Below are 24,480 nucleotides of genomic sequence, written 5' to 3' on the forward strand. Positions count from 1 at the left end.
GTTTTAACCCATGCTTTTTCAGTCACAGTCCAGCTGGCCTTGGTGAGCTCCCAGTAGATCAGCTCCACTTGAAAGGATAACTTGATCATTATTGTCAATTTAGCTCACACTTAATAGTTTTCAAACTCTGTTATTAAATTTTATTTAATTTTATTTCAGATTTTAAACTCCCATCCTTCTTTACATACAATTATGGCTGCTACTCATTACTTTTAATTCTTTTTAGGTCATGCAGGTGTGAAATTATGTATATATAAAATGGTGTTGTTTCTTTTTCAAAAGTGAATGCCATCATGAGTGTTCTTCCTGGCCCTGCTGCATTTCTTGCTACCTAACTGTTTGCTGTTCACAGGTTAGTAAGGTCACTCATGTGAATGGAGAAACAGTTGGAAACTGTCTTCAAGAAGAAGAGTTCAACAGCAACATTTTTTGGAATTTATTTTGTTAAGAATAAGAAAAGAAGCCAGGCAGGAGTGGTGCATGCCTTTATTCCCAGTACTTGGGAGGCAGAGGCAGGTGGATCTCTGTGAGTTCAAGGCCAGCCTGATCTATAAGAGCTACTTACAGGACAGCTAGGGCTGTTACACAAAGAAACCCTGTCTCGTAAAACCAAAATTAAATAAATAAATAGAAAAAAAGAACCATGCATATTTCAGGGGTATGATTCACTAAAATCCATGACATTTGTGTAATGAACAAGCCAGAACTTCAAATATTATTAATGATTTTGTATTAGTAGTTGTTGTTTTGTTTGTATATTTGGGAAAAGTTACATGTGTTCTGGTGACTCTATTAACACTAACAGACAGCGGAGAGAGTGAGCTTCATGAACTTTTGCTGTAACTGGAAACATCATTTTTTTCCCCAAACATTTTGACATTGAAAATCCTTTGGATTTCCATATGAATTTTAGAGCTTGGTTGCAACCTGCTAGAGTGTTTGTTAGGATTTTATTTAACTCACAGGTCAATCATTAGTAAACTAATCTTTTAGTACTCTAAAGTGCCATTCATAAGGAATGCATGCACATTTTTCTTTCAAGATGTATAATGTCAGTGTTCAGGTCCAGCCCAGTTTTATTGTTATTTTCTATCATTTGGAATGTTACTCTATGATAATCATATGATTACAATTAATTTTCCTGTATCAACTATGTAAACAACTTTGCAAGCCTGAATACTAATCATTGAAATATTTTCAGCTAAACCCCAGATCTGTATGGATAATCACATTGTCTGCAAACTCAATTTACTTTTATTTGAAATTCATCTTTTACTTTTTTTATACTGAATTGTCTTATGCAAAAATTGTTTAACATTGAGTAGAAAAGATGTGAGTATTAACTTGGTTCCTAATTCTAGAGATGAAATAACCACTTTGTTACCGTTAAATATGACATTAGCTTGTGGGAATTTGGGGTCTTGTTTTGTTCTTTGAAACTTTGGAGATTATTCCATTTATCTAGTGAAAATATTTCGCCATAGATTAAATTTGCAATTTGTCAAATTAGTTTTTGGTATTTTGGTGTGTTGAAAGGAAATGCCTCCTAAAGGGAGTGGCACTGTTAGGAACTATAGCTTTATTGGAATAGGTGTGGCCTTGTGGGAGAGAGTGTCAATGTGTGGGTGAATTTTTGAGGACTCCTTTGTTCAAACTTTACTCAGTGTGAAACTATGACCCTTTTCTGCTGTCTGCAAGCCAAGATGTAGGACTCTAGTCTACTTCTCCAGCTCTATGTCTGCCTGCACACCTTCCTGTTGTACCATAATGATAATGGAATAAACCTCTGAAAAGGTATGCCACCCCAATTAAATGTTTACCTTTATAAGGGCTGTCATAGTCATGGTGTTTCTTTACAGCAATTAAAACCCTAACTAAGACAGGTATTGGACTGGGGTATTGTTTTGAAAGGTCTGGCCATGTTTTTTGCTTGCCAGAATTTGGAATTAGTACTTTGGGTTAGGAAAATAGTGAAATGTTTTAAGTGCTGCTTAATTGGCCATACCAGAGGAGCATGGAAGACAGTGGTTGCAAAGATGATTTTTAATCGTGTGGGGCTGGCTCAAGAGGGCTCAGAGGAGAATTTTTTTTATGTTGCCTAAAAATCATTTGTGTGATATTTTGGTGAAGAATGTGGATGCTTTTTCAACTTATTATAAAATCTTTTAACGTTTTTAGATAAATTTATTTATAGTATTTGTCAAATAACAATACATGCTTATGTATCCATCTATTTTTTTGTTTTCTATTTGTTTACTTTAGTACATATTATAAACATGTCCAAGAAACATAAATAACTATCCAGAAGGTGAAGATAGTTAAGTGGAGCGTGCACACGCAAACACACACACATATATTGTGTAGATTAAATGTGACTACTAAAAGTAGGTTAAAGCATTGGAATGATTTCGATAGTACTTTGAAAAAAAAGTGAATTAAAGTTAGGTTAAACAAAAGACAAAAACAACATACATATGCAATACGATTAGTAATACTTAATAATACTTCAAAACTGTTGTAGGATGATTGGGAAAATCACTTCAAAGTCACAAAATTTATAAGAAAAAAGAAAATTCAGTTTTCCCTTGTGTTTTATGTATTTACTAAATATGTTACAAATTGTCATATTACCTCTATAGTGAGTATATTAATGAGGGAGAGACCAGGAAAGGGAAAAAGATATAAGAAAAGAAATTTAAGCCATTAATTATTCCCTTTGCTTATTCATACATCTTAGGTCACTGGAGATATTGTCCCCAAAGAGACCAGTTCCATTAATCCTTCTAGTTATAAAACATTATAAATTCATTATTTGAAGGTCAAATTAATAGCAGACCTGAGTCATAGATTCAAGAGGAGAGGGCAAAGCATCTTGTATCTACATCAGGACACTTTCTGCACAATAGAGTCTTTTGTTAGAAACTTTTTGACTAGAAACTTTCAAGATATCTGTTTGCTTACATTAGCTGTGATTCCTGGCTGCTGTATGTGAGTAAAGCTCTGGCTTCTTTTCATTCTTGGGCATGCCTTTCTCTCTTCCATTCTTTTATGTTCATTATTTTCTAAAATATAGAATCACAGAACTAAAGATAAAGGTTTTTGTTTAATTTTTTAAAATGAGAAGCCTATGGTTGCTGAGGTTGGTCGCCATCATCAGAAGCCAAGCAATATTTATGCTTCAACCCCCAGAGTGCTGAAGCTGGTACCCATTACAAAAGTTTGAGTTCATTGATCTATTATTAAATCAACATGAGAAAGCAATGAAAGAAAAACCTATAGGTTGTTTGCATATGTATGTGTATGTGTGTGTGTGTGAGTGTGTGTGTGTGTGTCTGTGCATGTGTGTGTGTTTGTCAGAAGGATTTAGGGAGGAAATGAGTAACATCAGGCAGATAGGGTCCTATTTTTTACTTAGCACAGATATGAGAAATTATCCCTGTGTCATAAGTATCCTTATTGCTATCTTTCCACACCTTATCCATGAATACTTCCTTAATGGGCAATATGTTTATTTCATCACATGATATTTTATCTCCATACCTAAATATAAGGGAATGTAGTGAAACGAGGATATTCACAAAAATTAGTGTGAAATTTTAGAATTTGCTTCTTGTTGAAACAAAGATAAATTTTCACACTCCTCTCAGAAGTGTGATTCCTTCTTCTGTCTCCCTGAAAGGTGGTCATATAGGTTTTAACCAGAAATCTTCTGTGGTAGGAATTTGGAATCTTTATGGTTAAGAAAGACACAATTCCAGAGCGTTTCCCTGGTATCTTGTCCTTTCTTAGGATATTCATATATGAAGTATGATATTGAGGTCTGACTGCAGATTTCCAGGGAGAAGGATTCTAAACATGCATCCAAAAGAGCTGTGAACTCTATACTTTCCTTAGGGCAGGTGAGGGCCAGTCAGCTGTGCAGCTTGCAGTGTGAATCTGGTTACTGGGTCACACACAGGAAGTCTATGAATAAGAGAGCTCCTGAGATCTTTTAACCTACTAAATGCTCCTTCATGAAACACATTGTTTAAGTGAGAGGAAAATAATGCCCCTCCAGATCAATGTGTCTTCTTTTGTCTTTAATCACAGGCTCCATAAATATCTATGGTTAAATAAATATATAAACAAATGTAATAATATTAAATGTACTAAGTTCTTTATAAGCTGTTTTAAATTAGATTTTCATCTTACCTGCAAGGCTTTTGTTGTTTTTGTATGATCATTCTTACTGCAGGGTTACTTGCTGGAGGATAACTTGTTAAACTAACTTCATTATGTATTTGCCACTAAAGGACCAACACAAACCACAGCATTATACTTTTATCTCACTCAGGTCACAATCATTGGAGGCTGAACATTATCCATTTTCCTTAGTGTAGGTGAGGTTCCGAGCCATGAAGTTACTCGGGGTCCAGAGGCCCACATTGGTGGAAGAAGGCAACGGTCAGAAACCACATTTACATTTCTCTGTGTATGGGAATTTCATTTATCTTTATAATTCTGGCAGGCTGATAGAAAATGAGTGTGTGAAATTATATTTATTGCTAAGGTCCAAAGTCAATGTCTAATAGCTAAAACAGAGAATTTTTGCATCCTGTCTATAACTTCTGGGATTTTAATTTAATCATATGGTTTGAATAAGACTAAATTCAGACAGGACCTGGCTTGTACACTAGGGACAATGATTATCTGAAACCTTTTTGTTTCTCTTCATTCTTGCCACCAATTATGCTTTTTGTATAGCAAAGATTTTATTTGGTCAAAACCCAAATAACACACATCTGCAATCTATTAGGCACTCTGAATGGATAAAACTGCTTTCAAAAACAAACGTTAGATACAGTAGAACAAAATTAGCTGCTGGTCATACGTAGAAGGTTAAGATAAGTGCAACACAAAACAGAAGAAGATTTTTTGGCGATTATTAATTACTGATTAGTATCCTAATTAATAATGTTAAAAAGCTCTAATGATATTGAAATTTCCATTTGTGAGATTTTTAGCATAGAAATAGAATTTGACTGAGAAGATAGATCATGGGAATGTAGAAAGTGTTTGTGTATCATTGTACAGCGTCTGCTTCTAAACTCAGTCCACATTCTGCCTCTGTGTGTGTGAGTCTGTGTGTGTATTCTAAATAAAAGCAACATGCTATTCTAACTATGATTGATGAAGAGTGGAAAGTATATTTTTGGAGGCAAACATTAAAAAGAAGAGTCTTACTTTCTTTTCCTTTTCACATTTTGCATGCTCTATTGGAGCAATCATGTTATGTACAATTCAAGCACAGCTTGGCCATCCAAAGTGAAGTGAAGTCGTCATCTGATAACACAGGTTTCATAAGAAAAATGGGTGCTCTGAAATGTACCAGCTTTTTTTGTTTATTATTATAAGGCAAATGTGAAGAAACAGACTGGTAAAAAACGATCACCGAGTAATATTCTTTTCCCCCACCTAACATGTAAAGAAATGGAGACCAAATGTGAATCACAACTTAACTGAATGCCAAGAGTAGATTCATCACTGTTTCTCTTTTTCCTGTTTATGCAGTCACTGCCTTAGATAGGAATCCCTTGGTCAGGAAGCTGTTCTCAGTTACTCATGGACAACATTGCTTGACTTTTCCAGGACTACCTGTGTCATGAACATGAGGAACTACACCTTTGTGACAGAGTTCATCCTGCTGGGAATTTCCAACAGCGAAGGGCTAGAGAACATGCTCTTTGTCCTGTTCCTGATCTTCTATGTCTTTGCCTTGCTGGGGAACCTGCTTATCTTCCTCACCATCCTTGCTTCCCCCAACCTCCATACCCCCATGTATTTCTTCCTGGGGAACCTGGCAGTGTTTGACATATTCTTTCCTTCTGTAAATTCTCCTAAGATGATGGATTGCCTAATGTTGCAGAGTTGCACTATCTCATACCAGGGCTGTGCCTCACAGATTTTCTTCTATCACACCCTGGGGTGTACTGAGTGTTTCCTGTACACAGTGATGGCCTATGATCGCTTTGTGGCTATTTGCTACCCTATGAGATACACGATCATCATGAACTACAAGGTGTGTACCCTCTTCACAGTGGGCACTTGGCTGGGGGGCTTTGTACATGGAAGCATCCTCACTTTTCTTATCTTTAAGTTACCCTACTGTGGACCCAATGAGGTGGACAGTTTCTTCTGTGACATTCCTGTGGTGCTGTCCCTGGCATGTGCAGACACCTCTCTAGCACAGACTGTGAGTTTTACCAATGTTGGCATTGTTGCCCTTACATGTTTTCTCCTTGTTCTCACTTCCTACACTCGTATCGTCATCTCCATCTTGAAAATCCGTTCATCAGAAGGCAGGCGCAGAGCCTTCTCCACCTGCAGTGCCCACTTCACATCCATTCTATTGTTCTATGGTCCTGTGATTCTTGTTTATCTCAGACCTGCTTCTAGCCCCTGGCTGGACTCTGTTGTCCAAGTGTTTAATAATGTTGTCACCCCTTCCTTGAATCCTCTGATTTATTCTTTGAGAAACAAGGAAGTGAAATTAGCCCTGAGAAAGGTGTTAAGTCAAGCAATGCAACCTTTGGGGTATAAGGAATAGAAGCAATCATTCTTTTCAGGTTGCTCCATGTTTTCTGTCATCAGAACTGTTGCCAAATTAGTGAGATGACCAAAGCTACTCTGCTTGGTTGGTTGGCGTCCTCACAGGCAGGGCTTATTTGGGCTAATATGTGGGTTTAGCCATGTAGAAAAGACTTTTCACATTAACCCAGTGTTTTTAATTGTAGTTTGCCAAAACAATGAATATTTCTGCCTTGCAACATCTACTGTGAAATCCACTTTTGCTTGATTGAGTTCTTTTAATTTTTGCATGCACCTATTGGGGCAATCAGCTTATGTACAATCTAGAGACTATGGAGTATGTTATGCTTGCTTCAATTTCTCTCATCACTTCTTTTAACTATTATATCTTTCTATATTCTTCTAAATGTCCCTTTGGTCACCCAGTTAAGCTAATCACCATTAATATGGTATGGAATTTGAAAACTGGATTGAAATAAGTAAATGCATCTCTATTCTATCAATTTTGATGAAAATTACCAAATTTAGAACAAAAAAAGAATCCATGTATAGGAGATGCCACGTTCAAATAGACTGAAGAATATTGATTATTGTCTGATTCTTAAAGTCCAAAGTGTTTATTTGCTTGTTATGAACTGTGACTGGTATTATAAAAAAAATAAAATATGCATAATAAAGTGCTCAGGCACTCCCAAGAAGCACAGGGAATTGATAGAGGATCCTGGTATGACTAGTCCCCAGTCAAAAGCTGCTATCATGACACAAATGTTGCTGGTAAAGAAATCAATTTAATTCAGAAGCCAAACCGTGAGAAGGTGGATAAGGCTCATTTTCAAACACCACCTCAGGGACCTCAGACAGACCAATGCATTCCTGCAACAGTGGGGCCATGTGCAAGGGCTACATAATAGTGTAGTTTTGTCATCAGACACATGTGTTTCCTTTTTTTTTTGTTACTGGAAATTTCCTGGGTAACAATCAGTTTCCTATTCTAAGCAATTCCCTCTAATTCTTTAAATGGACACATTGTTTTCCAGCAAGTTAAATACTATTTCACTTTTAACTCAAGAAATTAGCCAATCCTGTGGTTGTCTAAAGACCATAATATTCTTACAATTCTTAAAATTAAAAAGAAGATTATTGATTAAACAGTCTTGGCATCCATCTGCTCCTTTTCTTGAAATATTTGAGTCCACACCACAGTATTCTAATCATCCAAAGTTGATTTTAAAAGCTGCAAAATTTATGAAAACAAAACCCAAAAATGACAAGTATCTAAGAAACAATTCATAGACCAGTTTGTCAGATGTGATAGTGTAAGCTGTTGCTCAAGTCATTCTTGCTGGATGGCTTTACACATTGGTGCAACAGCTAATTAATTTCAGGCCAAAATTCAAAGACCTATCCAATTTCCAAGGCCAGTATGTGTCTGGGGAAATCTGTACAGAAGGTTTGTTTGAGAACCCCAAGTGTCTATTACCCTGTTTTATTTTATTTTTTTAAAATTTATTTATTTATTAAAGATTTCTGCCTCTTCCCCGCCGCTGCCTCCCATTTCCCTCCCCTCCCCCATTCAAGTCCCCCTCCCTCATCAGCCCGAAGAGCAATCAAGGTTCCCTGACCTGTGGGAAGTAGAAGGACCACCCACCTCCATCCAGGTGTAGTAAGGTGAGCATCCAAACTGCCTAGGCTCCCCCAAAGCCAGTACGTGCAGTAGGGTCAAAAACCCATTGCCATTGTTCTTGAGTTCTCAGTAGTCCTCATTGTCCACTATGTTTAGCAAGTGCGGTCATTAGAACTGTTATTACCCTGTTTTAAAAGGCCCCTGAAATCCAATCTCAGTACTCTGAGCCAATGCTATTCCACTCCTCTGGATTTTTTTTTTTCTGACAGCACTCAGGTGGTAAATTCCTTTACTCTGTCTTTCTCCTCCTCATAAAATGTTTGTGTTGACGATATGTCCTTTGGCTATCAGTAACAGCACCTGCTGTGATTCGTTCCTTATGTGTCATCAAATGAGATAATTTTCAATCTATGTCTATAACTGGGAGAATAAATTTTTAAAAATTGCAGTGAAAAAATATAGAGCCAGAGTTCCTATTATATATAACCTCTCATAATTCCTTAAATGCAACAGAATTATAATGAATAGGCATTAAAGTATGAACAAAACTTACTTTTTATTTTTGTATTACTTCAGAATTTATTCTTTTAACATTTAATCAACTACTTTTGTGATTATAACTATCTGTTTTGATTACCTTGATTTACCACAGAAACACTTAGAGTAAGACACATATAGAGTAAGCCATCTATGTGTTCTTCTAGACACCATTTGCTCTTCTAACCACTTTGCAAATACTGAAAATGAGATTTGAGCCACATATCTCCTTCTGTAGCAGCTCTCAATTGCCCTCACCAGCTTCTTAGCTAGTTATGGGATCTTGGGAGCACTTTCCCCATTTGTGCTTGAGTTTTAAGTGGTTTTATCTGGTACAGGTCTTATGTAGGTAATCACACTGTTGTGAGTTCATGTAGCTAACATCCATGTGATGTCCAGAAGACAGGATTTCAGTATGCTTTGACATCCACCGTCAGTTCCATCCAGTCTGCTTCTTCTTCCATGATGTTCCCTGAATCCGAGGAGGATTAATAACGATGTTCTTTCTATGTCTGAACATTCACAGTCAATTTTTCAGTGCTTTCATAATTTATTCATTCTTTTCATTAACTACTGTCTATTGCAAAAAGAGGTCTGAACAAGGCTGCAAATAGTAGAAATCTGTGAGCAGCGACACAGATTTAGCAGGCAGTTTTTAGATATTGGCAAAGAACAGCAGTATGTTCCCACTAGGGGCTTATGTTCTTCCCAGCCATGAGTTTTTAACTAGGTTTAAGGAACCTGGCATGATACCTTTTTGTGAAGTAGGGTTCATATCGAATTAGAAGGCAACTAGTTAGCCACATAACAGTTATATATCCATTTCATAGTTTGATCAGAGTATCCATAAAGTCCATTTAAATGATTAAAATATACCTAAGTAAACATTAATAGTTGCCTTAAGGGAAAATAAAAATGTTTTCAGGTAAGAAATAAGGTATAAATCCAAGCATTTAAAGAAATATTCATAATGGGATATTATAGAAAACATTTGTTTGCAGAGTAAAATGTACTAGTAGCTTTTCTGATGTTGTGATAATACTCTGGTAAAAAGTAAATTAGAGATGAAAAGGCTTTATTTTGATTTACAGTTCCCAAGAGACTGAGTCCATAATGGATGGATATTTCATTTCCACACATTTCATTCCCACATAGAAAGCATCAGCAGAGAGAGAACAGGAAGGAGATAGAGGCTATAAAAAGTCTTCTCCCAGTGAAGTACTTTTTCCAGACTGTCTACATCTCCCAAAGACTTCATGATCTGGGGACCCACTACGCAAATGTATGAGTTCATGGGGATATTTCTCATTGAAACCACAACAAAATGTTACATGATAGGTTATATATTTTCTTCTTCTTGAAACCAGTACAATTTTAGATGTTTTCCACTTTTCTCTAATTTTGATCCCCAAAGAACAGAGTAAATTGCAGCATTTGAACCCAAGGGATGGCACTCCTCCAGGGAAAACTCAGTATCTGCAATAAAGGAGCTTCACCTGAGTGGCTTGAAAATGACTAGGTGAATACATCCTACTCTAGGGAGCATAGGAAGCAATGCAGAGATGAGAAGGAGTGAAAAAACAAAAGCAGAGATCTTCATAGCTAACTGATCTCTCCATTCTACTCTCTCTGGTCAGGGTCATTGTGGAAAAGAATCCCAAAAGAGACCCAAAGGAAACATCTATTCCTCCTAAGTGGCTGGCTAGCTGATGCTCTTACACTCAGGGCATGAGCCCTCCTGCATCACAGATTCTAGGCATCATCAGCTGGGTCTTAGGCTAAGAAGATGCAGCCTCCTCCTCCCCTCAGCTTCATAGCAAGGCTGTTCTGTTTCATCCCTTCCAACCACAGAGGGCAGATGTGGCCGTGGGTTTTAGCCCCAATTTTTCCATCATCTGCTTTGGCGTGTAAGTGCTGGTTTACTGGAATGCGTTCTCTCAGCATCCTCTCTTCTGTGGTGTATGTCCCCTTGAAAGAGTAAGAGCCTGTGCTTACTTAGCTCAACTTGAGTTTGGATATTCATGTCACTTTATGTACTATTTATGATATGAATTATGACAGTGTGTCTTACCAACACTCATGTGGATAGCACACAACCATAGCTTGGATCATGGCTTTTGGGAACACAAACTCTATATTCAATCAATTCATAACAATGGCATCTGTAAATGGCTTTTCCCTATATTGTGTATTATGTTTTGTCTTCTGTTCTTTCATGCACCCACCATATGGATTTCAGTTTTCAGTTGTACTGACTCTGAAGACAAGAAAGAGGTTTTATGAATCAATAGCTCCTAGTCACTGTGATTGTGGCTTAGTTGAAGTCTCATTATTCAGAGTATTAGAACTTTGAATTATTTAAGAAAATACTATGTTTTTGGACAAAGTTGATAAGATATTTTATGCACATTAGAGCTTTGTGCCTTCAAGAAATTTAAATTAATAGTTTCTTCACAGAGAATAAAATTAAAATCAGAGATATTTGACAAAACTCTCTGGATTCAGAATAAGGAGTCGATGTGACATTTGAACTCTGATGTATGTAATTGTGATACTCTATGCCAGTGATACTCAACCTGAAAAAGCCAAGCAACTCTTTCTAGTGGTTACATTTCAGATATCCTTCATACCAGATACTTATGATTCATAACAGTATCAAAATTACAGGTATGAAGTAGCAATGGATATAATTTAATGGTTGGGGGTCACCACATATAAGAAACAGTGTTAAAGAGATACAGCATTAGGAAGGTTGAGAACTGCTATTCTATACTGTTAATTTGATGCTATATTCTTAATTCAAGTTGACCTCTTTAAGTTTTAGGGGAGAATTAAAAATAAATAAATGGCCAATTTGTTATTAAATATTAATTAGACAAATTAAATGAAATCTCATATTGAAAGTTCTTTCAAATACAAAGGGTCCCAGTGTGATCTGCAAAGGCTTTAATTTCTTTGGGAAGTTCAGCTAAGTAGGTCCATCTTTTTGTCTTCCAGGAGTAAGTAAACTTGAAAATGAGGAATTGCACTTTGGTAACTGAATTCCTCCTGATGGGAATCCCACATACGGTTGGGTTGGAAAAGATTCTCTTTGTTCTCTTTTTGGCCTTCTACCTGCTCACACTCCCAGGAAACCTACTCATTCTCCTGGCCATCCTCACCTCTTCCAACCTTCACACACCCATGTACTTCTTCTTGGGAAACCTGTCAGTGCTTGATATATTTTTCCCTTCGGTGAGTTCCCCAAAGATGATGCTCTATCTCACTGGACACAGCCACACCATCTCCTACCAGGGCTGTGCCTCCCAGCTCTTCTTCTATCATTTCCTGGGCTGTGCTGAATGCTTCCTGTATACTGGGATGGCTTATGACCGCTTTGCAGCCAGCTGTCACCCTCTGAGATACACAGTCATCATGAGTTCATGGGTGTGTGCCTCCATGACAGTGGCTACCTGGATGGGGAGCTGTCTGCATGCGTCTGTTCTCACGTTTCTAATCTTCAAGTTACCCTACTGTGGACCCAATGAAGTGGACAACTTTTTCTGTGACATCCCCGTGGTGTTGCGCCTGGCCTGTGGTGACACATATATGGCGCGGGCTGTGAGTTTCATCAATGTAGGTCTTGTTGCACTGGTGTGCTTCCTCCTTATTCTTACTTCATACTCTCGCATAGTTATCTCCATCTTGAAAATCCGTTCTTCTGAAGGCAGACGCAGAGCCTTCTCCACCTGCAGTGCCCACCTGACATCCATCCTGCTCTTTTATGGCCCTGTAGTCCTCATTTACCTCAGACCTGCCTCCAGTCCTTGGCTGGATTCAGTGGTTCAAGTGTTGAATAATATTGTTACTCCTTCCCTTAATCCTTTGATATATTCATTTAGAAACAGGGAGGTAAAGGTGGCTTTGAGAAAGGTCTTGACACAAGGGATGCACAGTCCTGGGGAATAAGATTTATATCATAATCTCACTTGACAGTTTGTCTCTATTATCTCATAAAAGTTGCTCTTATTTTTATATGATCTTAAAAGTTGGTTGTGGCATACTTTATAATGAGTAGATATTATTTTGATTGAACCCTATATTTCTATTGCTTAAAATTTTAAACTTTTAATATAATTACAACATTTATCCCTTCCTTTTCTCCCCCTAAACCTTCCTTCTTTTCTTCAGCTTCATGGTCTCTTTTTCCACTTACTGTATTGCAAATATATGTAATATACATATGCACATTCATATAATCCTATGTATGTTTGTATATGCAACCATTTTCTTAAAAATAACCATTTGAATTAATATAATATTAGTTTTATGTATGTTTTCAGGACTGACCTTTTATCCATGGACAACTAGTTGGTGCATCCTATCCTGGGGAGACCTCCATTTGAGTTCCTCTCTTCCATTATCAATACCCATTTTTACCCTCTATTGTATTCCTTTCTTGTTTTTAAAGGACATATTAATATTCAATTCCATTTCACATATATGAATTCATACATTACAGGTTTGTTTTTAGTATTGGACTGATCTGGATAGAATGAGTTTAGATGTCTTCAATTTAGTTTTAGTTATGTTTGTGGTCCATTTTGAATAAACTTGAACTCTATGCTCATTTACTTTATGGTCCTGATATGATTCTAACACGTTGTATGTTGTCCAGATTTCTGATCATAATTACTGAGAAGTTCATTTTGAGCTTATGTTGTCATAGCAGAATTGCAGTACACCGAGGCTATTTAAGGCTAAGAATCAGTTTTTAAAAGACAAAAGTAGTTAGTAAATACTTGAAAAAATACAGAATAAATAAGAATTAATTGATATTAAAATACAAGCATTCCAAAACTTTAGAAAAGGCATCAAATATAGATATGTAGTGGAATATGACATCCAAAATTATAATCACATTGTATAGAATTGAAATACATAAACAGAATCTAAATTATCTGAGAAAACAAGGTGTCTTTTAATGCAGGAGACTACCAGTCAGGTTGCTATTTGATAAAGAAGAAAAAAAATAGAGTTTATAACCACACCACACACAAAAATATGCTTGCACACTAAATCTCAAAAGGGCACCCAACAAATTAGCAAACAATAAATGACAAAAAGCAAAGGGATTATCTATAAATGACTTTAGATAGAGTTCTGATAAAGGTGTACTATATTCCAAACCAGTGAAAAAACCTTATCTATTTAATTAGCTATTAAGATGAAAACAGTACCAGCTGTAACATAAGCACTCAGTGTAACCGACTCTGGTTCCCCTTGTGCTATTCTTCCCTTTCTGCTTGCTTATGTTATCTGTGAAGAGTCTTCAAATGTTGTGCCATATACTCTGTCCAGAGTTTATATTTTAATTAAGTGAAGAAAAAGGATCCCAGGTATTTCATTGTGTAATAAAAAAATAAAACATTAATAAGACTGTAAGTAAAAATGCTCTTATACACAATTCGTTCAGAATACCAGTTATTACAAGTGACATAGAGGAATTCAGCAGTATCTAACAATATCATCTACGGTTACTTTTAAAATTATTTACATTTATTATTATTATCATTGTTGTTGCTATTAGTGTGTGTGTGTGTGTGTGTGTGTGTGTGTGTGTGTGTGTGTGTGTGCATGAATACGTGTGGAGGCTATCTTGAGTGATCTGACCCTCTCCTTCCACTATATTGATTCAGGGTTGGGGTTCTAGGGATTGGTTTCATGTTGTTAGCTTTACAAACAACTGCCTTTATCTGCAGCTTTGTCTCTCCAGCCCTGTTAAGTACTTTTTAATGTAGAAGTTTATTGTTATTTTAGTCTTATCCAGAAGTTGTTGCTCAAACAATATGAAAATTTCACATCTGGGTTACTTGTGTAGTAAGACCGTGGAAACTGTATAAATATTTAGATGTAAGACAATACTATTTATCTAGCTTTACAGACTCACAGTAGTATTTAAATAAGGTATAACAATCCACAAAATACATTTTAATTTGGAAATATTAATATTTGCACAAGTAAATAAAAAGAAAAAAACTATAAGGATGGAAACAAAATTGTATATGAAAATTAACAAAATTATAACTATTTTTTTTTTTTTTGGTTTTTCGAGACAGGGTTTCTCCGTGGCTTTGGAGCCTGTCCTGGAACTAGCTCTGTAGACCAGGCTGGTCTCGAACTCACAGAGATCCGCCTACCTCTGCCTCCCGAGTGCTGGGATTAAAGGCATGCGCCACCATTGCCCGGCTAAAATTATAACTATTTAATATTTCTTTATGCATTTATTTTTGTTTTGTTTGAGACAGGTTCTTGTTCCACAGCCAGGCCGGTCTTGAACTTATGTAATTATCCTGCTTCAACCTCTTTAGTGATCATATTACAATCATAAGTCATCATGCATATTGGGCTTAATTTAAATTAGTATCATATGCACAGCAAAGGTAGAGCTAGCTTTGCATTGTAACTGTATCTTGTCTTCTTGGCTTTTTATCTTTAACAATGGAGTACTACACAGCAGAAAAAAATAACAACATCATGAATTTTGCAGGAAAATGGATGGAGCTAGAAAACATTTTGAGTGAGGTAACCTAGACACAGAAAGACAATTATCACATGTACTCACTCATAGGTGGTTTTTAAACATAAAACAAAAAAAGCCTAAAACCACAATCCCAAAGAACTTAGACAACAATGAAGACATTAAGAGAGACTTACATAGATCTAATCTACATGGGAAGTAGAAAAAACCAAGATCTCCTGAGTAAATTGGAAGTATGGGGGAGGGTTACAGGGGGGAGGGAAGAGGTAGGGCGAGGAGGAGAGAAAAATGTAGAGCTCAATGAAAATCAAAAAACGGAAAAAAATTAAAAAATAAGAAAAAAGGAAAAATAGAAAAAATTAGATAGAAAAAGAAATTAACCAAGACTGAAGGTACATTAAAAAAAAAAAACAACCAAAACAAAACCATAAACCATTTTCACTTCTGTAAGATAGATAAAGAGACCTGCACCATTTGGGCAAACTCTTTTGGGAAATATTTCTTCACTGTCAGTTCACAGGATGTAGTCCAGGATGAGGCTAAGGCTATATCTGCAGCTGGTGACTGAACAGAATAATGTGAAGAAGTCTCCCACTTTACACTGGTATTGAAGACATGAAGGATTCATGGAGAGCAGAAGGGGCTTGGCACCATGTGGCACTGTTGGATTTCCTGAAGAGAGGACCCCCTGTTCTTAAAGGCACAGCTTCAGTTCCAGTGGAAACTCAGGGTATGGAGGATGCCAGGCATGTAGAGTGAACACCAAGGTCAGTGGCAGATGTGGAGTTGAGTCAATAGGAGTCTATGAGATAAACTGTGTGCACCTATGCTTTTTGGAACACAGAAGACCATGCGTGAGACCAGGATACTAGTCTTTGGGCTACAAGATTTGATTTACTTTGTTGGATGTTTTTTTGTCTTGGATTTTTTTTTTTTTTGTAACTTGGCTCTGATTCTTCTCACTTGGAATAAATAAGAAGCTATCTTTGTAGTTTTTGATTTTTTTTTTTTTGTTTTTCGAGACAGGGTTTCTCTGTGGCTTTGGAGCCTGTCCTGGAACTAGCTCTTGTAGACCAGGCTGGTCTCGAACTCACAGAGATCCACCTGCCTCTGCCTCCCGAGTGCTGGGATTAAAGGCGTGCGCCACCACCGCCCGGCTTAGTTTTTGATTTTTAAGTTCGGGATTAGGTACTTTGTATATTTTAAAGGACTTTGAACCTTTAATTTGTTTCCATTTTTTTTTAAGGCTGTGGGTCTAGGGTCAGTGAAAAGTGAAAAAGAAAAGGGAGTTGGGAGGAATGGTAGAGGTCACTGGTGGAGGAAGAACTAAGGTCTGTGTCATTCACTCTCATTGCTAATCTACTCATGACATCCAGAAACTGGAAACAACCTAGATATCCATCAACAGATGAACAGATAAAGCATATATGGTGCATTTACACAATGAAATATTATTCATATAGGTAGAACTTGAATATATTTTTAATTAAAGATCTTTTATAGGGTGACATTAGTGATTTTATGTCTTTTTAAGAAGTTATTAATCTTAATGAAACCTAGTAGCTCAGTTACATAGTCTCCTTTTTATTTTAGTGCCGTTCCTGTCTTGTAGCCTTGGAATAATCTTCAAGAAGCTAGAGAAAACCATTTGGATAATAGTAATAAAAACATAAGAACCAGATGGTGTACAATCAGATTAATTCCCAAAGGAGTGCAATCTATGCATCCAAGAAATTGGCTGCAAATAACTCTTTTGATTTTATTTTTGTTTATATCTTTATGTACATAAATTCATTTATTCATTCACCTTGCAGTGTTTGAGCAGCTTTGCATCTTTGTTGTTCTAGAAATTGGGGGCAGAATATAAAATTCACACAAGCCCATGACTATTAGAGACCTTACTTTTTAGCTCTTATCAGAGTGTTAAATTAGATTTGAAATGAGTGTCATGAAGGAGGTACATAGTTTCTCTCCAATAAGGAGGTATATGCTGTCTGGCCTCATTTATTTTGCTTCTAAAATCCTATAAACAAGAAAACTTTTTGTATGTCCTAAAAGAATAGCCACAAAGAAACTAAATAGAAACTTGCCATATTTGATGGGGCTGTTTTGGAAAATATTCCTATGGATTTTTCTAAATTCTGGTATGATGTGGGATTCCCCTCAGTATGCTGTGATATGCTTTATTGCCATTGGTTAATAAAGAAGCTGCTTTCGTTCAATGGCTTAACAGAGTAAATCCAGGTGGGAAATTTGACCAGAGATGGAGAGAGAGAGAGAGAGAGAGAGAGAGAGAGAGAGAGAGAGAGAGAGAGAGAGAGAGAGAGAGTAGGAAGAGTCAGAGAGAAGCCATGTTACTGCTGAAGGAGGAAGACACCCACCAGGGTCTAGCAGAAATTTGTCGGTAGGCCATGACCTTGTGTTGATGCACAGATTAATAGAGATGGGTTGATTTAAGATGTAAGAGATAGCTAGAAATACGCATAAGCTAATAGGTAAGCAATGTTTTAGTTCATATAGTTTCTGTGTGATTATTTCAGGTCTGGGCAGCCGGGAACTAATAAGCAGCCCCTTTTAACATCAGTATAATTACTGTCTTCTGATACTTTAATTGAAAACAGAAGACAACACATTATTTATCCTTCACATCTTCCTGCTCTTTCCAACTCTGGCTCATTGCTTTGGCTTTATCTGATTGTTGGTTCCAATCTCATTGCTGGGGAATGGATTTTTGTGAAACATGACAGTTACTTAGGAAATATGTACCCCTCAGAATTGTGTGAGTGTGAGTTCAGTTATGCCTGTGCCTGCCCTGATCACACCCACAGTCAGTAGTTTTCTTAATGCTAACTAGTTTCAGGAGAAATCTATGAAGTATCTGTGAGTTTCCTGGAAAATATTTTCTTCAATAATAAATGTTGCAATACGAATAAAAATGAAATCTTGTTATTTCCTAAAGAGGAAAGTTTGGTGAAGATAATGACCATAATTGTTGTTAATTGAATGTGTCTGAGAGTTAGTTAGGGTTTTTATTGCTGTGAAAAGACACAATGATCATGAAAACTCTTGAAAAGAAAACATTTAATTGGGGTGGCTCATTTACAGTTTCAGAGGTTCAGTCCATTCTTATTGTGAAGGGGAATATTACAGTCTACAGGTAGACATGATGCTGGCTAAGCAGCTGAGAGTCCTATATCTTGCAGGCAACAGGAAATCAACTGAGACACTGAGCAGTACTGTGAGCATAGAAAATATCAAAGCCTGCCCTCACAGGGACACACTTCCTCTAACAAGGCCATGCCGACTCTAACAAAGCCGCACTTCCTAACAGTGCCACTCCCTATAAGATTATGGGGCAAATTACATTCAAACTACCACAGTCTTCATACGAAAAAGCTCATTCACAAGTTTCTGTGTCATTGAAAATTACCATCCCAAAATTCCAGCTGCAAACTCAAAAATATTTAAATGGTTTCCTATTATGATCCCCCTCTTGAATCCTCATCAAAGTCATGAGTACATATTAGGTTCTCTTCAGTATATATTCACAACCCTGTCTCCCCTCACTGTTGTTGAATTCTATCTCTTCTCCATTTCATTTTCATAATTGTATTCCTCATTCTTCATATGTTTGTATATTTGTATTAAAATACAGCTGTAGGCCATTGAGGAGGCTTAGTGGGTTAGGATGCTTGTCACTGAAGACTTAATCTCCAGGAAAAGGAGAGAGCCAACGCTCCTTTCATGGCACCCCTCCATCCACAAATCAATAAATATAATCTTTAGAATTTACAAAATAGACCTAGCTATTTCATATGAGACTGCTATATATTTATTTGTCTTATTTTTTCTTAGTAGTATTTGGTAAGAATACAAATACACACACATGTATACATATACATTTATGTGTATACTTTATCTGTCTACCAGTAAGTAAGAAAGTAGGCTATAGATACTAAGGAAAGTAAAAACCACTGTGCTAGGAGTAGCGATATTAAAGGGTGGAGTGAGGTTTACCAAAATAAACCACACAGACATTTTACTTGAAGATGACTCGTCTTGTTTAAATAGCATTCTTACACAGGACAATTTAAAAGATAAAATGAATGTTTAAATTGCTAGCTTTAAGATGTCTTCTATAGAGACCGAGAGTGTAACCCACCATTCATAAGTTTTCTAATGGCTTCTTTAACATCTTTGTTCCTAAGACTGTATATAAGGGGATTAAGCATGGGAATCACGGTAGTGTAAAAGACAGAAGCTACTTTTTCCTGGGTTGTGTCACCTGTAGCTGGTTTCAAATACATGAAGATGATGGAACCGTAGAAGACTCCAACAGCTACAAGATGGGAACTGCATGTACTGAAGGCTTTGGATCTGCCATCTGCTGAGCGAATTCTCAGGATGCTGGCAAGGATGAAGGCATAAGAGATGAAGATGGCAAACACACTTGCAAATACATTAAATCCCACCAGCAGCATCACCCAAAACTCCTTGGTATAGTCTCTTGAGCAGGCTATGTTCAGAAGAGGGAGGATGTCACAGAAGTAATGGTGAATGACATTAGCTCCACAGAAGGAACGGCTGGAAATGTAGCTGGTATGGATGGTGGCTCCAAAGGCCCCCATAGCATATACAGCAGTGGATAGTAGCACACAGACTCTGTGAGACATGATGACATTGTAGAGCAAGGGGTTGCAAATGGCAACGTAACGATCATATGCCATGACTGTTAGCATGTAGGAGTCATCAATACCGAAGAACGAGAACAGAAACAGCTGGGTCATGCACTCAGGAAAGGCTGTGGAATTCTTCTCTGATACAAAGTTCACCAACATCTTTGGGATTATAACAGAGGAGTAGCAGAGATCTATGAAGGACAAGTTACTGAGAAAATAGTACATGGGTGTGTGAAGCTGAGAGCTAATCCTGATTAAAAAAACTAACCCCAAGTTTCCCGACACAGAGACCACATAGATCAATAGAAACAGGGTAAAGAGTGGAATCTGGAGCCCTGGCTTGTCTGTTAACCCCTCAAGGACAAATAAGGTAGAGTGATTTCCTGGGCTCATTCTCCTCCCAGCTTTCATGAGTTGAATGAGTCAATGGAGAGAGGCAAACATTACCAGTTGGCAATATTTGTCAGTTTGAAGTTTGACAAATGACATGTTTTTTTTTTTAAAAAGAACCAAGTTTTTGAAATCTAAACTCAACAATCTAGCAGTACTTCTTTGAGTATCACCTACCATCAAGATTACACTTCACTTGGCTTCATTTGTATTCCATGCATTGAGAAGTAATACCCACTAGGTTTCTCTTTTATAGTCCTCATGTGACATTTAAGTGTGAAAGTCATGTTGCTACCAAGGAAGCTCTAGATTTCCCTGCAAAAGAAGAATAACTGTTATTCATACACCTTCCAGGAGCACCTACTGAGAGATGGTCTTCCATTTGGTGGGTTGGGTCTCCAACAGCTGTTGTGTCTATGTCTCGGACTTGAACTTTTTTTACTGATCTTGCTTGAGTTTCCCTTCTACCTAGCTTACTCAGTTCTAATCACAAAGACTTTGCTTCCTTCTAATCTGTCTATATACAGTCTGAGTTTCTGGTCTTGAATTAGTTTTTCTTGCTGCTACTCATGGGTCATAGAGATTTGAGAAGAATGGGGGATAAAAAGTGCTGTGTCTTTTGCTGAAGGAAAGTGAGAAAGGAAAAAGAAAAACACCACCACAATTGGTGCTTGTGTGCCAGGCAGTGTGCTGAGGACACACATGTGAACATTATTGATGTGAAAAAAGTCGAAAGAACAACACATGTAAGAGAGAGAGAGAGAGAGAGAGAGAGAGAGAGAGAGAGAGAGAGAGAGAGAGAGGGAGAAAGGTAAGTCAGTTTCACAGGTGAGAAACTAGAGAATGTTAATGTTGTTTGAAGGTAACCTTATTTTTCCCACTTTACATGTATTCATATAAAATTTCTCAAATCTATCAAATCTTAAGTTCAGTTCCTATATCTTTGCATGTTTTATTTAAAAAACAATGTACCTCTGCTGCAACAATTTCCTTTTGAGTCGGAGCCCAGAATGGATGGAAACTTCTGCGTTATGCTCATTATTATAATTCTCAACAATTCCCTCTGATACTGCTTTTCTTGGGATCTCTGACAACATTACGTTAGCTTACTGGACACTTTGCTAAGTACTAAAAACCTATTGAGCTCATGTTTGTTTAAATAAGATTGCATTGACCGTTATATCACCTTAAGGTAGGAAAAAGCAGTACTGGAGAAGACCCATGGATACATTTCCATACTGAAGTTGACCTGGGGCAAGAAGTTCCTTGGTTCCTACCATTTTTGACAGAATAAGCAGAACCTAAGAGGTCCTTGTAAAATGTCACAGGAAGTGAAATAGCACTGTAAACTTCCACACAGTGGCTATCAGCTTCTGGTACACAGCCACACTGCTGCCATTCTCCCATTTGCTCTCTTTCAAACATACCAGGAATGGCCTCTGGGAACTTTTGAATTGGATGTGCTCTCCAAAGCAAACTGTATCAAGATACTTCCATGGTCACCTCCTTCACTTCATTTAGAACTCTTTTCAACTTGAAGGCACACTGTAAAGCTACAATCATTGATAGTGTCTGAGAGTTTACAAGGAATCAATGGAACAGAATGTGTAACCAAATCCAAAACTACTTTATATGAGCATTTGATTTTTTGCATGCTTGCCAAAGCAGTCCAGAGGGAGAGAACATTTTCAGAAAATAGGGGCATAATAAATAATGTGTTTAATGTAAATGAATGCCAACTTGAATCCTGTGAAAATTAATTTGAGAAAAGTCAAAAACACAAATGTAACTATGAAATTATGAAGTTTAGAGAAGAACATATAGGGGAATAGATTCACTAAAGTTCTAAGCTTTTTAGGACAAAGAAAGTTATAACTTTAAAGAAAAGAAGTGATGAATTTCTTATCATCAACAGTAGACTTCATATCACTAAATATTTTAATCAAGAAAATTAATGAAGGACTTGGGGTAGGATTTGCTATAATCCTGTTCAGTTAGTTTGCTAATTCTAAAGTCTTTTATCCATGTAATTAAATACACCATTTTTTAAATTATTTCTCAGATTTAGGACTTTATTTTCTCAAGATTAAAAATATATATTCTAATTTACTGAAAAAAAAGAACTATACTCAAATCTCACTTCTTCCAGAGTCTTCCTCCACTAACCTTCTTAGCTGTGACCCAACAGTGTTTTAATTTTTTACAGTGGCTTTCACTTCTCCATTCTAAATTACCTGCTTCTGACTATACTGATTTCCTCTACTCAAGGGTAGGATTTTTGACAGCCTGATTCTGCCTCACTTGATATTGCAGCTATGGGTGTAGAAGCCTCTCAAGAGAAAGAGAGGACAAATGAATAGAAAATTGCAAAATTCACAAATTGTAGAATTACTCTTCCTTGTATATAAAAAAAACCTGAAGTTTACACAAGAGAAGTGACAATTTCAGCATCATAAAGGGGAAGGTGATCACAGAAATATAGGTGACCAAGCCTGAAAGTGGACGCAGTTCCATCTGACTTTAAATCTTGAGCCTATTACTAAAATATGATAGCATAAGAAAGTATAGAATGGATGTTATTAAAGAGTGCAAAGTAGACTTGGGGAATGTAAAAGTCAAAAGAAAAGAAACTTTATGAAATCACAAATTACCTGGCGACTGAGATGTTTTAAATTGCTTGAAGAAAGATAAACTTTTGCCTGGTAATTGGATGGATATGAGAATAGGAATACTTTCACAATTAATTAATATTTATTAAGGGGCCACAGAGTATTTCTAGGGACTACATAGAGGTTTTGGCATGCAGAAAGATGTGATTTCAGTATATTGGTAATGCAGACATGGTTAACTAGAAAAGAGGTGAGATTCCTTTGATGTGTATGATATATATATGACTTGTGTGAGCTCAAGAAGTCATCACTTGCTCAATACAGGATATACACACATTAAAGATGCTATTGGAGGATGGGGTTAGGGAGCAATTTTTCTGCTTTGAACATACTTAGCTTGATGATTATCATCGACCGGATGGATATTTGAGTAGGAAACTATATATGAGTTTAGAATTCAAAGGAGATGTCTGAGGGGCTGTGATTGAGTGAATCATCAGAACAAACTTGGGGCTTAGGGACTGGATAGAAACATTCCTGCAGTGGCAGGTAGATACTAAATTATCAATATCATTTTCCAGTGCTTTTAACAGCTATCAACATAAATTCTGATGGACAGTAAGGATGCTTCAAATCTCTTCTCTTTTTTCTTCTATTCATTTTATGTATTTACCATCTTGACTTACTCCCCATGGCTGTTTGTCTAGAGTAGTAGTTTGGCATTTTTTTTAAACTCTCAATATAGTTACTGGTAGTTTGGCATTTTTTGTAAAGAACTGGAAGCCTCCAGAAAAAGTATGCAGCACAGTGGAGGAGGATGTCCTGCACTGACCTGTTCTCTTTCTTCCTTCAGTGTCTCTCTGTGTATGGCTTCCACTCACATCCAGTTTAAACAGTAAGTTTGAATGAATACCACATTCCCAGTTTAACACTTCTGTAAGTATTAAAAACATACTTTCATGTGGCCTGTGCCACTGACAAACATAATTTAGACTTTCTGTTCCTGACAAGGTATTAGGTAAAAATATCATTTGACTTTTTCAATATATTTGCAACACTGATCATAGTAATCCTGCAGAAAGGAAATATGAGGATCAGGATAGTGTCCAAGGCTGAAAATGTTTAATAGTTTTTTCTTAAAACATCTGTGATTTGATATGAGAATTAAAATCAAGGGAGAAAGGTAATGATAGGAAAAATATGTGGAATAAAGGATTCTTATACAATGTCAGAAATGATTTGCTAATTTTTTAAGATTATCTTTAGTAACACCAAATTCCAGGCTGGAGAGATGGCTCAGTGGTTGAGATCATCTATTGCTCATCCAGAGGACCTGTAATCAGATCCCAGAACCACATGGCAGCTCACAGCTGTCTGCAACTCCAGCTCCAGTGGACCCCACATTCATGGCCCAAACAATCAATGTACATAAAATAAAAATGAATAAATTACTATAACTCCAAATTCTCCATTGTCAGTAGAGAACGGTGTCTTTTCTGATATTGAGTATCACAGCTTATTAAGTGTGCTAAGAGTTATGAATATTTGTGTTAG

The 24,480-nt window shown here is 36.8% G+C and overlaps 3 protein-coding genes across 3 annotated transcripts; 2 read left to right on the forward strand and 1 right to left on the reverse strand.

The window, feature by feature from the left end:
• Nucleotides 1–5,617: 5,617 nt before the first annotated feature.
• Nucleotides 5,618–6,586, forward strand: LOC142847106 (putative olfactory receptor 10D4). The gene has a single exon (XM_075967836.1). It carries the CDS (start codon nt 5,642–5,644, stop codon nt 6,584–6,586), a length of 945 nt encoding a protein of 314 aa, XP_075823951.1. The 5' UTR covers nt 5,618–5,641.
• Nucleotides 6,587–11,743: 5,157 nt separating this feature from the next.
• Nucleotides 11,744–12,676, forward strand: LOC142847107 (olfactory receptor 10D3-like). The gene has a single exon (XM_075967837.1). It carries the CDS (start codon nt 11,744–11,746, stop codon nt 12,674–12,676), a length of 933 nt encoding a protein of 310 aa, XP_075823952.1.
• A 6,708-nt stretch (nt 12,677–19,384) lies between these two features.
• Nucleotides 19,385–20,320, reverse strand: LOC142846772 (olfactory receptor 8D2-like). Its single transcript, XM_075967580.1, has one exon. It carries the CDS (start codon nt 20,318–20,320, stop codon nt 19,385–19,387), a length of 936 nt encoding a protein of 311 aa, XP_075823695.1.
• Between the last annotated feature and the right edge of the window lie 4,160 nt (nt 20,321–24,480).

This window comes from Microtus pennsylvanicus, chromosome 3, assembly GCF_037038515.1.
Source record: "Microtus pennsylvanicus isolate mMicPen1 chromosome 3, mMicPen1.hap1, whole genome shotgun sequence".
Taxonomy (NCBI): Eukaryota; Metazoa; Chordata; class Mammalia; order Rodentia; family Cricetidae; genus Microtus; species Microtus pennsylvanicus.